Here is a 13,093-nt window from a genome sequence, read left to right as displayed (position 1 = left end):
TGAGCTTTTGAGTTTCTTTTGAAATTGAGTTTATATCTCACAATTCAGACTTTTTTTCTCACAATCTCAAAATTACATGTTATAAACCCATAATTGCAAGTTTACATCTACAAGTTAAATTTGAAATTGCGAATTTACCTCATTCCTCATTTTTGCATTTCACAATTTCACAATTTTTTTTTTGCAACGGAATACAAAATATAAAGGTTACGCTACATTTTCTCTCACAATTCTCACTTATATCTCGCAATTCTGAAGAAAAAAAATCAGAATTGTGATAACTGTGAGAAAAAGAGTCTACCTTTTTTCACTCTGTGGCAGAAACAAGCTTCCATCTGTATCAAACTGCCAAATTTTCAGCAAATGAGGTTTTATATCATGTCATAACTCTTTTGAAACAGTTGAATCAGTGTTTATATTGCTTTTGTCTGATCTCGGATCAGTAAACATTTATAATGACACATTTGTTAAGTTAATAGTTAATGGTCTTTTAATGGATGATTAACACAGCTCTTCATGAAACAAAACAAAAAAACAAATGAATCAAATAACACATACTCTTCATATTAAATGGTATTTGCGCTTTTCTTTTCATGTCAATCGCAATTGGTGTGTAAAAGGGGTTTTGTGTGCTTGGGCTGAGTTTGCACTGTTTTGACCTGCAGGCGTCACCAGCGTCTGCCCTTGAGCACTTCAGCGTAGTGAATCATTTTGCGAAGCAATTGGCTCAACTGATTGAAAGCTTGGTTTGTCCCATCTCTACTTACAGCACAGGTAGAGCGAGCGTCTCCTCCTGGTGGAGTCTCTCCGTCTGTCTGAGTTTGAGAATCTCACTGTAGTTCAATGCGTTCACCTTATTCTTGAAGAGCTCCAGAGACGTGGGTTTGCTGGACAGAGTCCTGGTGATCTGCTCCCGGACAACCTGCATCACCTTTAGACAAAGAACGAGAGAAAATGTGATTATTTAAAAAAATCTGATATTATATTTGCAATGTGTGTGATTGCCTGAAAGTCCCACAGTGTGTCCATCTCCTCCAATAAACACAGGCTGCTTGGCCTCACTCACCCCTGAACAACATGTCTCTGGGATTCAGGTCAAGAAAGATCGAAAAGGGGAGATGGGGGCTACTCAAATAAAACAGCAGGGGAGGAGAAACGGACAATGAAAATATGGGTCTCTCTTGAAGAGAGCGTCCTGCTGTGACACAGACAGAACTGCAATGACACGCTCAGTCAACCGGAAGAGAGGGAACGTTAGCCGACAACAACACTGCTCACTTTAGACTCTGAGGTCAATGTTTATATCTTTTACATTTTTTTATATTGTTTTGTATCTCTCAGGACCATAACATGTAAGTGTATTATTCAAGTACTGATGTTTTGCAAAATGGCAATCAATTCATTTGAGGTATTTGTATGTTACTGCATGTCTAATTCTGCAGATTTGGTCAAATATATTTTGCAGAATATGTAAAAAAATTAAATAATAATAAATTTAAAAAAAAAAACAGCAGGGGAAAAAAACTGATTATCTCTGGTCCTGCAAATGACTGAATTTAAGATATCAGATTGTGGGATTTGCTGCCCCTATCTGGTAAAAACAACTCACAAATCAGCCCAACACAGCTACCTTTAATAAGAATATTACAAATTCAATCATTTTAAAAAGTGATTAATTCCTGAATTTTCAGCATCATTACTCCAGTCTTCAGTGTCACATGATCCTTCAGAAATCATTCCAATGTGCTGATTTGCTGCTCAAGAAACATTTCTAATTATTATCAATGTTGAAAACAGCTGTGCTGCTTAATATTTTTGTGGAAACTGTGATACAGTCTTTAAAAAATATATAAATATCAAAGAACAGCTTTTATTTGAAAATGAAAATCTTTTCTAACATTATAAATGTCTTTACTGTCACGTTTGATCAATGCGTTCTTTCTGAATAAAAATTTCTCAAACTTTTGAACAGTAGTGTATGTGACAGACAGATATATATTGAGTAATCAGATCATTTTCAGAGTAGTGACTCGACAAATAATACTGCCCACTTGGTGGAATAACATGATTTTTTTTTTTTTTTTTTCTTAAGTCAATCGCACATTTAAATATTGTATAATATGAGTTTTTCATTTCAGAAATGTTGTGCATGTGTTAACAATAAAAAAAATGTATGACTAAATGGTTTAATATAAAGTTTACTTATAAATTTTTATACCAAGTTTCTGAGGTCTTTTCTAAGTGCTGAAAAATGCCAGAAAAGGTTATCCCTTCACTATTAACCATTTCATTTCCATCTAATATGCATAACATGCTTACAATGTAAAGAATATGGGTTTGTCATCAACGATGCAATAGAGAGTTAAGTATTATAAACAACATTACAACTCGTACATATATGCACAACATACTGATAGCACCTCACACCATTTACATCTTCCTCAATATCTTGGTTATTGAAATAAAATAAGAAAATGTTTATTCTGTCAATAGTATTACAACACTCATCCTACCTCAGCCTTGGTGAAAGCAGCAGCTGTGGTCCCTTCACAACCACAGTGACACTGTATGGGTGTGTGTAGGTGTTTGGGTGTGTGTATGTGTTAGAGAGATTGTATGGTCCCTCCCTCTAGATGCCCCCCATTAAACTCATACACATCCCTTTAAAACACACACACACACACACACACACACACACACACACACACACACACACACACACACACACACACACACACCCCCTCAGCAAACCAGTTCATAGCACAATGCCAGCAACAATTAACTGGCGTTAAAGAGAAACAGCACAGTCAGGGTGTAAAGATAGTGGGAAAAAGCAGTGAATTGAGTATGTTTGATGAGAAAACACACACACGGTGTGAGTAATTTCCCCTTAGAGGAAAAATAACAGCTTAACTTTGGCTACTTTTCTCATGTCTGACATCAAGAAAACTGTTGAATTGTTCAATATGAGCAATATATATTTGCTTCCCCCCCCCCCCCCCCAAAAAAGAACATACAGCACAGAGAAAAAAAGGGCGGGCTTCCATTGAAAACACAATTTAGACATTAAAACACTGAGCTATTTTTGGGATGTGGTTTACTGTTGATCTGTATTTCTGCTAGGGAGCGGGATTCTTTTTGTTCTTCTAATACCCCTTTATAAAGTCTCTGCCCATGAGGTCGGTGTGGCGGGGGCGACGGTCAGTGAAAACAAAAGACAGGCCGGTCAGCTGGACACTCGCTCCATCCCAAAGGTCACGAGGGTCACGAGGTTTACGGGCTGAAAGCATTTATTAAATGGAGGTCTGTTTTGTTGCACCGCTGAATAGTTGGAGGCTTTCTTTAACATCAGAAAAGGAGACGTAGCAATTTAGGGAATGTTGATATACACAAAGGCACTTCAAGAAGGAGTCTGTCTCTTCGGTCTAGGAGCAGCATGCTTGTCATTCCACCAGCTTGACGTTTCTCAGACGCATCCAGATGAACTGATCAATATCCGTTTGTTCTATAAACTATAAATCACTGCTGCAGCTGGTCACTTCTCAGATACATCTATTGTGACTCAGTGACAAATTATAAAGCTTTCAAGAATACACTTTGATCTTATAATGATAGGCAATAACAATAAACCTTAAAAATGCACTAGTTTTCTCATGACTTGTTTGGATCTTTAAAGTCAACATGAAACAGTGACAGACAGATGGACGGACGGATAGGGGACATTCATTTTATCCAACAGGAATTGATTGGATTATGAAATGGAGCCTCTTTTGAGGACAGAAAAAATGAAAGTGTACAAAATAAAATGATTTTGTCTATTAAGCAGTATCATTTTAGTATTATTTATATACTATTATAATATTTATTAATGTTTTGAATTAGCTTTTATTCTTATATTTTCAGTTTTCATTTTAATTTTAATGTAAGATTTCGTAAATGTATGTTCTTGTCATTTTTATTAGTTTTTTAAATACAAATATTTATCTTTAATTGAATTACTATTTTAATTTTAGTAATTTTAGTACTTCAACTTACTTTATTTCAGTTTGTTGCCAAGGCAACCCAATATTTACATTTTATTTCAGCTATATTTTTAATTAAAATAATTTTATATATATATATATATATATATATATATATATATATATATATATATATATATATATATATATATGTATATATATTAGGGATGTCCCGATCCGATCACGTGATCGGAAATCGGGCCTGATCACGTGGTTTCAGACTCGATCGGAATCGGACGTTACCTCCCGATCAGGACTCGGATATATGTAAATTAGGGGTGTAACGGTACATGTATTCGTAATTATTGAACCGTTTCGGTACGAGGCTTCCGGTTCGGTACGCATACAAACCGAACGATTCCTAGGACCATTTTTCCTGCCGACAAAATCCGCGCTGGCGCGACCACAACAACGTTGCGCAACATCAAATGGCAAACGTAATGAAAGCGGAATGAAACTGCGCTACTCATTATATTGTGCTTAACGGACCATTTATCAGTTCGGACCAGCAACATCTGTGCAGCGCGAGATCAAGCGACACTGTGCTAAGAGATCCAGTGAAGAAAACATTTGAAGTAATAACATTGCTGCGAGATCTAGTGAGAAGCATTCAAATTTCTCCGTTATTAACCGTAGATCTCTATTAGATCAAACAGTGCTGACGTGGGAACCAGGAGAAACGTGCCGTGAATGAACATGGATTTAATGTTGCACTTCAAAACTCATATTATATAAATATATATTTAAATGTTATTTTTAATGTGATTACCAAACATTATTTGTTCATCCTTCAAAGATTACCCCCATTTATAAACCTGAAAGTTTCAAAATGTAGGAAAACTCAAACTTATTTAAAAATAGTTTTTCTTTTAATAAATAGGAAATTTCTCTGGCATTTCTTTCTTTTTGCTGTATCGTATCGAACCGCAAGTTTTGTGATCTGTTACACCCCTAATGTATATATACAGTGCCCTCCACAACTATTGGCACCCCTGTTTAAGATGTGGTCGAGGACTTCTAAAAATTCTGCTTTTTTTTTAAACAACATAGAACTCAAATGCAAAAAAAAGAGAAAAATCCAACCTTTTATTCAAGTATATTACTTTGGTGGTAAAACAAAAATCACACATTTAGACAAAAAAAAACTTGAAATCATGTGTCCCACAATTATTGGCACCCCTGATGTTAATAGTTTGTACAACCCCCTTTTGCCAACAAGACAGCACTTAATCTCCTCCTATAACATTTCACAAGATTGGAGAACACAGAGAGAGGGATCTTTGACCATTCTTCTTTGCACAATCTTTCTAGATCATCCAGTGTCCTGGGTCCTCTCTTATGCACTCTCCTCTTTAGCTCGCCCCACAGGTTTTCGATTGGGTTAAGGTCTGGGGACTGAGATGGCCATGGGAGGACCTTGAGTTTGTGACTGCTGAACCATTTTTGTGTAGATTTTGCCACATGTTTTGGATCATTATCCTGCTGAAAGACCCAATGACGACCCATCTTCAGCTTTCTGGCAGAGGCCATCAGGTTTTTATTTAAAATGTCCTGGTAGTTCAAAGCGTTCATAATGCCATGCACCCTAACAAGGTTCCCAGGGCCTTTGTAAGAGAAACAGGCCCACAGCATCACAGATCCTCCACCATACTTCACGGTGGGCATGAGGTGCTTTTCGGCATACTCATCTTTTGTTTTACGCCAGACCCACTTAGAGTGTTTGTTGCCAAAAAGCTCAATCTTAGTCTCATCTGACCAAAGCACACGATCCCAGTTGAAGTCCCAGTGCCGCTTAGCAAACTCCAGACGTTTACGTTTGTGAGTGTTAGTGAGAAAAGGCTTTTTCCTTGCATGCCTCCCAAACAGCTTGTTGGCATATAGTCTGATGGTTGTTTTGGAGACTTTGTGACCCCAAGATGCCACTCTTTGATGCAATTCTGTGACAGTGAGCTTAGAACTTTTTTTTACTTCTCTTACCATCCTCCTCACTGTGCGTTGTGGCAAGATAAACTTGGGACCTCTTCCAGCCTTGTTTGTCACTGTTCCAGTTGTTTTAAGCTTCTTAATGATTCCTCTGACTGTAGATACGGGCAAGTTAAGGCGAGTGGCTATATTCTTGTAGCCATTGCCTGACTTATGAAGGTCGACACATCTGCCTTACTTGAATGGTGTGTTCTCCTGTCTTTGCCATGTTGACAAATGGGTAAGAGAATTAGGCCTCTGTGTCATGTCATATTTATACCCCAGGGAAACAGGAAGTCACGAATTACTAATTAAAAGTTCCTAGATACCCTGACCAACTTTAGCAACTACAGAAAAATATATTTAAAAAAAAATCAATACAATTTTTCAGCGGAATTGTTAGGGGTGCCAATAATTGTGGGACACATGATTTCAAGGTTGTTGTTTTTTAAATGTGTGATTTTTTTTTTTTTACCACCAAAGTAATATACTTGAATAAAAGGTTGGATTTTTCTCTTTTTTTTGCATTTGGGTTCTATGTTGTTTTTAAAAAAAGGAGAATTTTTAGAAGTCCTCGACCACATCTTAAACAGGGGTGCCAATAATTGTGGAGGGCACTGTATATATTCTCATTATTTTTTTATACACTTTTAAAACATTTTTATTTTTTGTTTACATGCCTGCCGGGTATTTTAAGTTGAGGTGCTATTTGTTTTTATATTAGACTTTTTCTATATTTACTGTAGCACTAAAGTCCAAAAGTGAAGAATTTATGTTATTTATTACTTGATTGTTCAAGCTACCTCACAGAAGTGCTCTGTTTGTTAACAGAGTTGTTGAATGTTAAAATAAGGTGAATTAAATAAAAAATAAGGAACATCCTGGATCTGTTTTTTCTCTCTTCTTTATTCTTTTTTTATGTATTATATAAGTATCGGATCGGGACTCGATATCGGTAGATACTCAAAATCAAATGACTCGGACTCGAGGGCAAAAAAACCTGATCGGGACATACCTAATATATATATATATATTAAAACTTTTATAAAACGATAACAACACAGGTATTAAAAAGTAATTTGTGTCCAATTTAATTTCATGTTGACTTCAATATATCATGGACTGCAGAATTTTCCTTGTTATTTTGAAATATTTTCTGGAAACTGCGCCAAAAATACAGGTAATTAGGAGGTTATTCAGATTTAACACAATGCCCACTTTGTATATCTATACATATTCAGTTTTTAAAAACTTGACCCATCATGATAAATGCCAGTGTTAGCTACAGTATTACATTAATCATAAAAGAGGCTATTTACATATCAAAGTCTTCAAGGTACACTAGCAAAAAAGCCATTTTAATTCTGAGGCTCAGTGAGAAGGTGGAAAATGCTTCAAGCCTCCCATTAAACAAATGTGCAACATTCTTTGGTGCAAAAAACTAAATATTATAAGTGGGAAAATAAAGAGAAAGTCAAATGTTATGAATACTGTAAAAATACACTAGTTTCAGTAACAGCAGACCAATACTTTTATACAATGAAATGAAAGAGGATGTGGAAAAAGTCCCTATAAGCACAGAGATTGTAAATGTGATGATCTACCTTATCAAAGTCTTCCTGCGTGGCTCTCATCTCTTTCCACGTCTTGTTGAGGAGCTGAATGCAAATGCAGAAAAGCTCCTCCAGCAGTCGGTCCTGAGCGAAGAAGATGGGGTGATAGTCTGAGCCGGTCTCAGAGGCTACGAAAGAGACATGAGAAAGATGAGTATATGAGAACTTATGACAATAACATAACCATATCAGCACATTAATATATCAGAATGATTTCTGAAGAATCATTAGACACTGAAGACTGAAGTAATGGCTGACGAAAATTCAGCTTCGCATCATAGAAATAAATCATAATTTAAAGTAAACTAAAATAGAAAACCATTAGTTTAAACTGTAATACAATTTCACAATATTACTGTTTTTTTCCTGTATTTTTGATCAAATAAATGCAGGCTTGATGAGCGTAATAGTCCTCTTTCAAAAACATTTAAAATAGTAATGATTCCAAACTTTTGACTGGTCCTGTATGTATGTATATAAATAAGTATATAATATATATACATAACGACATGAGAAATAAGAGTTAAAAATAGAAATAAAAATATATACATACACAATATACAGTATATATATTATAAGTTATATTTTATATATAAATATAAATGATTTAAAAAAAATCACATCTGAAAATACCCTCTCTGAACAAGCCTAAGAAGACATTTTTTAATTGAAGCAAATAAAATGGCTATATGGGATAGAAGTACAGTCAGAAGTAAAGTTATACTCTTGTACTCGGAAAATATGCCTTGCAAAAAATTTCCGGTGTACAAAATTTCAGGTGATGAAAAGTCATATTGGCCCTCAAAACCATATATTTATTTTATAGCCTAAGTTATAATAAAGAGTTTTTAAATGCAAGTTCTGATAGTGTGCGGGAGTTTCTCGTCTGCAGATTGTCGACCGATCTTTTTTGGTCGTTTTTCCTACGCACCTATTATCTGCAGGTGTGCGATGGCTTTTTATTGATAGCCTAAGTTATAAAATCTTCATCTGATAATTGTCACCATCTCCAGAGCTGTGTCAGTTCACTCACGGGGTTCTCCGATGCGTAAGATCTCACACAGGATGAGCGTGAGCTGGATGCTGCTTCGGGCAAACGGACACTCGTGTTTGTCCTCTCTGCTGCTGTTCTCCAGCACAAACTGAGACAGTGAAACAGAGACTTATGGGTCAATGCATACTGATATAGTGATGTATACTGGCCCCAAAAAGTCTTTGTCTTGCATTATATAACAAAATATCCACGTGGGCTCACTCACCCTGCTGTAAGCATCAGGGTAACGGGAGGCAAAATACGCCATGGTGTCCAATGCCAGGAGACCCGGAGGACACCGGCTCAAGTCCTGACCAGGATTACTGTTATTCTGACAAACAAAGATAACAAGAATCATACTCTAAATTAGGCCTTGAGGTTTGTTGTGCAGTATTCACATTTCTACAACTTGTTTTTTTTTTGGAAACTCACAGAGAATCCGAGCTTCTTAAACTCTTTAGCGCAGAGCGACCGTCTACGTTCATTACTCAGACCGCTCTCGCTTTCTATCTCAAACGCGGCCTGCCGCAACCCGTGGAGCATGTCCCTCTGCTCCTGAAGGATATGGGAGAAATGTGTGTGTAAAATAAAAGTGACTGAGCGACTGAGCGAAATCAAATGAAGACACAGAATGAAAGTAAACCTGGCTGTAGGAGTCCAGAGGCGTCCTCATACGGGGCTCCAGGTGGTTTAGACGCACCATCTGCAGCACATAGAGGTAGTGGGCCATCTCATCTCCTACTGAACTAGAGCTGTGGATGATGTTCTGAAAACAGCAACAGTTGTTAAATCGTATTTGCTATTATGCTTTTTCAGATATACCTTTCATGTGTAGTATGTAACCAATCACAACAGACTGGGTCATCTGACCAATCAGAGCAGAACAGAGTACACAAATCACAACAGACTGGGCTATCTGACCAATCAGAGCGGAGTAGGTTCTCAGAAACGAGGGGTTTAGAGAGGCCGAATCTTTTATTGAACCGTTTTAGACACTGTGTGAAAATAGGGGATGCTGCAATGTTTATTATGAGAAAATTAAAGTGTTTTTGACCTTGGATGCATGTAAAACTAATTTTAGGAGTCTTCCAAAACAAGATAAGGAACCTTTAAAATAAAATAACAGGGGCACTTTAACATTTATATTGTTTCTGAAGTCATGTACAGATTGTGACTGTAACAGGACAAAATAGGAAGTATATGAATAGACGAGAGCTTCAAAACATTCTCACCTTGTGAATATACTGTCGTAGGTTCCTCTTCTCAAGGAAGTCAAAGAGCTCCTGAAACATTTAAAAATAAGATTTTTTTTTTACAAAGTGCAAATAACCATTCAAAATAAGCCATATACCAGGTTTATTACAAAAATCAGTGAATTTTCTGATTTTCTGAATCTAAACTAGTCCAAAAACCAACTACCTGCCCATGTTTTACCATCAGTCACAAAAATATACACTATTGTTCAATTGTTTGAGGTCAGTAAACATTTATACATAATATTTTACATATAAGTCTCACATGCTCACCAAGGCTGATTTATTTAATCAAATATACAGTAAAAAAACAGTAATATTGTGGAATATTATAATTTAAAATAGCTGTTTCTATTTTAATCTATTTAAAAATATATATATTTATTCATGTGATTCTAAAGCTGAATCCAAAATAGCTCTCAAGATAATAATATACCAATAATCAGCCTTTAACTAAAAAAGGTTCTTTATTTTGCTTGCACTATTGTAATCCCAACAGACAGTGTCAGCAAAACCCAAGATATCAGAGAGACAGAACACTCACCTGTCTGTCTGCCTCTCTACCAGCCTGCAGCATTGCCATCAGCAGAGCCATGGCCTTTGTCTGCAGCTGCTGGTTTGTTCTACAGTGCATTTGGACGAAAGAAAAAGAAAAAAGGAGGGAAAATGAGAATCATTAATGTTAGAATGCTGATTTTAAGGTACACTATGTAACTTTTTTTTTTCTTTTTTTCAAAACAGGCTTGCTGAGGTAGTCTTTGTTACTGGTGTTAATGGTAATGTTCTTCCGAAAAATGCATGCAGTTGTTTTTTAACCGCTAGAGGGCAAAAAGTTACATAGTGTACCTTTAAATATCACAATGCTAAAAACACATGCTAATCTTAAACAGGATACATGTCTACAGCATGAACTACACCAAAAGGTATTTAATGAATGAGGAAAAAAACATTCACTTGCATGACAAAGGAAGTAAAAGGTATATTTTTGTCTTAAGTTAAAAAACGAACTAAAAAAACAATACAAAACAATAGGGGTGACCCCGAATAGTCGAAGATTCGATGCTTCGATAGGAGGAGCCTGATTCGACTACCAATCTCACGGTCGAATCTTCGCAGATGTGTTATTAAACGAGGATTATGTCATTTTGGCTATATGAGTGTGCTCAATGTCTGATTTCACATAGAACTACTGGTTTTCTGTCAATACGTTAATATACAGCCTATTATGATAATGCTGTCAATAAAAATGTGCAAAGAAAGAAGCTTTTAATAAATATTTTTTAACGTACGTGCAGCGTGAATAAATCCAAACACCCGTGACAGATTTAAGTTTCACTTTCGATCCGTGACCGACAGAGGAGCGTCTTGTCGGCAGGGATTTAAATCTTTAAAAATGTCTGGGATAAGAAAATCTAAAGATGCACACCATCAGAAAGGATATTCTCCAAGGCTGGATTTAGCATCAGGAAAACCATGATCGCACTTCTGCCGGCCAACGTTAACAGGTTGGTTTTCCTCGGGACGTTCTAAAACGCTTAAAAGCTTTTAAAACGCTTAAATGGCACTTTTACGTGCTTAATGTATGTACACAGTAGGCTACACACCTTAAGAAACCATTCTATGTGCAGATAAGCAGATGAACCCAGAATATGAACGCAACGCGTTTCTCAGATAGAAAGTCACGTAAAGCTTTTTCTTTAACGGTTTTCTATGGGAGGAAAATGCTTAACGTAGCCTATAATAAAACGCATTGCGTTCATATTCTGGGCTCATCTGCTTTTCTGTAGGCTATAGTATGCTTTATTAATAAGGTGTGTACAGAATTTGATCTTTTAATATAACAGTTTTAGGACAAAGCCGTTAAGCGTTTTTCACGTTAAGCGTTTTAGAATGTATTTTATCTGCGCACACAATTTGAAAAGACTCAAACGGACACAGGCTTTTATCACAGGATTTTCTTCTATATCTTTCTTTGTGTGATGTTCTGTAGATCGCGGCTTTAAAATGTTAAAGCCCCGCCCCCTCCCCCAACACCACACACATGATTCGACTATTAGTCGACTATAGGCAGGACTTGACGAATCTGATTCGACTATGAAAATCCTTAGTCGGGGACACCCCTACAAAACACTAATAATAATTTTGTTGTTCAAAAGAACAGCATCATCATTGTCATTTATCTGGTGCATTTCACGGTTTAAAGAACCTATTTGTCTTCCACAACCATTAAGTAAATTCCAATACTGCAAAAAGTTAAAACAGCCAAATAATCAAGCACTCTTCTGTACTTACACCTGGAGATGGGAGAGGAGTCTCTCGAGGGTGACTTCGAGTTTGACCTCATTGAACAGACTACTGCTGCTGAGCACCATGCTCTCCAGGATAGCCAGCGACACCTGCTGGATAGACGTGTCCAGCACCTTCGCATTCACAAACCCGGCAATCTGAAAAACAAACATGACTGAATAGGCAACAACTGAGAAGGTAACCAATGAGTTTCGTCATTTTGTAAAGGAAATCTGGTAAGAGGCTTGTATAATGTTCACAGTAAGCCATTATTATCACAAAATAAACACAGACAGTGTGAACATGTATGACAGGGTGAAAGGGTATACATGAGATAAATTGCAATGATAATTTGTTTTATTATCATCATTATTATTTTAATATTTAAAATATAAAAAACAATTAATTAATAAATACACTACTGTTCAAAAGTTTGGGGTCGGTGACAGTAAAGACATTTATAATGTTTCAGAAGATTTCTATTTCAAATAAATGCTGTTCTTTTGAACTTTCTATTCATCAAAGAATCCTGAAAAAAAAATGTATAACTGTTCCCACAGAGCTATTTAGCAGCACAACAGTTTTTAACATTGATAATAAATGTTTCTTGAGCAGCAAATCAGCCTATTAGAATGATTTCTGAAGGATCATGTGGCACTGAATACTGGAGTAATTCTAAAATTCAGCTTTAATTCACACAAATAAATTACATTTTAAAATGTATTAAAATAGAAAACTGCTATTTTTAATTGTAATAATATTTTGCGATATTACTGGTTTTAATGAATTTTTATCAAAGAAATACAAACATCAAAGAAATACAACATATCAAAAATATTACCCCAAACTTTTGAACGGTAGTGTATGTAAATAATTATTCATAAATACAAGGCATAGCATTTTATAAAATATAAAAATTGTGCC

At 36.0% G+C, this 13,093-nt stretch overlaps 1 protein-coding gene across 3 annotated transcripts in view; it reads right to left on the bottom strand.

Annotated features, from left to right (window-relative positions):
• LOC130085269 (transcription factor E2F4-like) overlaps positions 1-13,093 on the bottom strand; it is a 34,687-nt gene that overhangs the window by 2,942 nt on the left and 18,652 nt on the right. For all 3 annotated transcript variants that reach the window (XM_056250970.1, XM_056250969.1, XM_056250971.1), the window contains exons 8-16: positions 12,176-12,327; positions 10,428-10,506; positions 9,863-9,913; positions 9,274-9,396; positions 9,063-9,185; positions 8,857-8,961; positions 8,631-8,739; positions 7,589-7,725; positions 768-931 (exon numbers count right to left, since the gene is read on the bottom strand). In XM_056250970.1, coding sequence (XP_056106945.1) covers positions 768-931; positions 7,589-7,725; positions 8,631-8,739; positions 8,857-8,961; positions 9,063-9,185; positions 9,274-9,396; positions 9,863-9,913; positions 10,428-10,506; positions 12,176-12,327 — 1,043 coding nt within the window. The remainder of the gene's footprint in view (positions 1-767; positions 932-7,588; positions 7,726-8,630; positions 8,740-8,856; positions 8,962-9,062; positions 9,186-9,273; positions 9,397-9,862; positions 9,914-10,427; positions 10,507-12,175; positions 12,328-13,093) is intronic.

The sequence above is a fragment of the Rhinichthys klamathensis genome, unplaced genomic scaffold, assembly GCF_029890125.1.
Source record: "Rhinichthys klamathensis goyatoka isolate OS25496 unplaced genomic scaffold, OSU_Roscu_1.1 h1tg000076l_1, whole genome shotgun sequence".
NCBI classification, from domain to species: domain Eukaryota; kingdom Metazoa; phylum Chordata; class Actinopteri; order Cypriniformes; family Leuciscidae; genus Rhinichthys; species Rhinichthys klamathensis.
Note: the sequence above shows the minus strand (reverse complement) of the source record. Positions and strands in the feature narration are given on the sequence as shown.